The 3,121-nt window shown below is 44.0% G+C and overlaps 1 protein-coding gene across 1 annotated transcript in view; it reads left to right on the top strand.

Annotated features, from left to right (window-relative positions):
• Positions 1-3,121, top strand: part of fars2 (phenylalanyl-tRNA synthetase 2, mitochondrial) — a 115,226-nt gene that overhangs the window by 32,067 nt on the left and 80,038 nt on the right. Inside the window, exons 3-5 of the mRNA XM_015398569.1 lie at positions 1,967-2,053; positions 2,290-2,349; positions 2,432-2,600. Coding sequence (XP_015254055.1) covers positions 1,967-2,053; positions 2,290-2,349; positions 2,432-2,600 — 316 coding nt within the window. The remainder of the gene's footprint in view (positions 1-1,966; positions 2,054-2,289; positions 2,350-2,431; positions 2,601-3,121) is intronic.

Raw genomic sequence — 3,121 nt, forward strand, 5'->3', positions numbered from 1 at the left:
TTGCATGACCGGAGCCGGTCATGCAAGCTAACGCTAACTCAACGGTGAGTTTATTACTTAAATTTTTCTGTAGTTGAGTTAGCGTCAGCTTGCATGACCGGAGCCGGTCATGCAAGCTAACGCTAACTCAACGGTGAGTTTATTACTTAAATTTTTCTGTAGTTGAGTTAGCGTCAGCTTGCATGACCGGCTCCGGTCATGCAAGGTAACGCTAACTCAACGGTGAGTTTATTACTTAAAATTTTTCTGTAGTTGAGTTAGCGTTAGCTTGAATGATTGGCTCCGTCATGCTGGTTTTCCTTCAGTATGAGCGCCACAAGCGTCACGTCACGTGACTAAGAAAACGTAACGGCCATTGCACAGATTTACTTCCATATTCAGGCTGACGTAGAACTAACTGACCTGCAGAAGATAACTAAAAAAAAAAAAAGATTTTTTTTAAATAGAAATTTTATACATTTTGGGGCAATATCGTCTGATAAAGAGCACATTTATCTACATGTTTAAGTCAGAATGATTTAACATTTAAATATGAGTTCCCTATGACTTTAAACATGCTTCCCTGGAGGAATGGTTAGAAATGAACTCCTGAACGCTTTAAAAAACCTTTCAGAATGAATCCCGGATGTTATCTCTGTTATCTCGCATTAAAACTTGTGGATTATTACTGGAAATTCATTAAAGTCAAACATTTTTGCTTCACACTAGATATTGTCCTCAGTTAGAACATTCCAGAGCAAACTTCTATCATGTTAAATGAAACTATATCTGCGTTGAAATGTAATAAGACAGAATGAGACGCTGCACCAAGGCCTGCAGTTTTCTCCCCTGCTGTTTTAGTAGCAGCATTGTCTAATCGACCTGGCTCCTTAAACCCCACTGTTTACGCGTGGGGACCTAATAGCTCATCTCCCGCTTCCTCAGAACAGCAGCTTCTGCCTCACATGTTTCTATATTTGTGGGCTCAACCTGCTGACGGATGATCTGCAGGGACGACGGAGAGCTAAAGTTTGCTGCGCCGCACGCAGCGGGGAAATATCATCAGGCTGCTGCTCACCGCGCACCTAATGCTGCATTAATGAATCATTAAGCTGTCACTGAAGGTGGTGGGCTCGCCGTGCTTTATGGTTCTGCCATTTCACAGGTTGTGAACTTCAGTTTCTGAAAAGATCACAGGAGAGGCCAGAGAGGGGCGGGAAATCTTCCTCAGACGGAAACTTTGCAGCTGTCTAGTTCCTCATATCTACTCTGCTGATTGAACTTTAGTCACAGGAAGTTTCCTTTAAAAGCTCTCTCTGATTGGTCAGTTGCCCCAATATGAGTAAATGAGGGTTTAATAGAGAAAGTTGTTTGAAGGGAAGATAAATTAGCTTAAATATGTTGGTGGAGATTCTCAGTCATCCAGTCGTTCCAAAAAAAGTAAAAATCAATCCACTGGACTTTGTTTCTAAGTTTGAAGACGTTTCTCTTCCATCCGGGAAGATTTTTCAATTCAAAAGAGCTTCCTTTCTCCTTCAAACACCAGAGAAATGTTCAATCTAATCCTTCCTTCTGGCCTCTTTTCATTAAGGCAGTGACTGAACTTGCTTTCCTGCTTTATCTGGTCGGGAATCACGGTCTTCTTCTTGGTTTCAGCACCTTGCCGACAAACACTTGTGAATCTAAACCCTGTGAAAAGTTCCCAGAATCCAGGATGGTTGATTTTTGGACTTGGTACCAAAGAGCGGTAGGATCCTAGTTGGTTACACCTGAGGCCGGTCGGAGCAGCCACCAGGAGATGCTCATACCTGAACCTTTAGCTTCATTAACTGACAGTTAGCTTTGTTTCAATGAAGTAAAACCATCATACTGAGGTTTTAATGATCCCTTCTTCTTTGAGTGAAGTCTCTCTAAATGTTCCTCTGAGCCTTTGGTTTGGTCTGTTCATCTGTGCTCTCTCACTCCAATGATTGATTTTCCTTCACAGCTCCTACATCGGCCGCTGGGGGAACCCAGTGTTCTCTGTCCACGATAACCTGAGTCCTGTGGTGACGGTGGAGCAGAACTTTGACAGGTTAGAGGATGGATGGATGGATGGATGGATGGTGATGAACTGATGAATGTTCATCAGTTCATCACCAGCTTCATGGTGGGCGGGGCCATGGCAGCAGAAACCCAGCTTCACATAAAGCTTCTGCCGCCATGCTAATGTGTTCCTAGAAGCTAATTGATCTTTAATAGAACATGTGCTGAGTGGATTCATAATTCAAGTGAACATCAGATGAAAGATGGTTTCTGTTCCTCCTGCAGCTTGTTGATCCCAGCCGATCATCCCAGCAGGAAGCCAGGAGACAACTACTACCTGAACAGGTGACCTTCTGCTCTCAGAGACTCACACTTTGAGTCCTTGATTTGGGCCGGCCCAGGGTTTCACGATCCCGCTCCTTTCCAGAACCACCATGCTTCGAGCTCACACGTCGGCCCACCAGAGGGAGCTGGTCCGCTCTGGCCTGGACGCCTTCCTATTGGCCGGAGACGTCTACAGACGAGACGAGATCGATGCCAGCCACTACCCCGTCTTCCATCAGATGGAGGGAGTCCGACTTTTCTCCAACCACGAGGTTCGGACCCTCAGTTTGACTCAGAGGCTGGGATCAGGTCTGAGTCTGGATTTATCCAAAACATGAAGAGTAGGATGGCGATATAAGGCTGCTCACAGTGCCAGAGGATTGGATCACAGGTTTTAATGATGATTCCACTGCCACCCTGTGGTCACAGCCTGCTATGACAAGCTGCAGTCCCATCAACGGCCACAGGGGGCTTAAACACTGCAGCAAATATTTTCCGTTCTGTCCTCATGGATGTAAAATTAACGACGCAGTATTAGGGCCAGGCTAGAATTTTTTTTCTTCTATTTTACAATAAAGTCATAACTTAGGAGAACAAAGTCGTAACATTACAAGAACAAAGTCGTAACATTACGAGAATAAAGTCGTAATATTACGAGAACAAAGTTGTAACATTACGAGAACAAACTCGTAACATTACGAGAATAAAGTGGTAACATTACGAGAACAAAGTTGTAATACTACGAGAACAAACTCGTAACATTACGAGAATAAAGTGGTAACATTACGAGAAC

Source organism: Cyprinodon variegatus, unplaced genomic scaffold (assembly GCF_000732505.1).
Source record: "Cyprinodon variegatus isolate N-32 unplaced genomic scaffold, C_variegatus-1.0 Scaffold942, whole genome shotgun sequence".
NCBI lineage: Eukaryota > Metazoa > Chordata > Actinopteri > Cyprinodontiformes > Cyprinodontidae > Cyprinodon > Cyprinodon variegatus.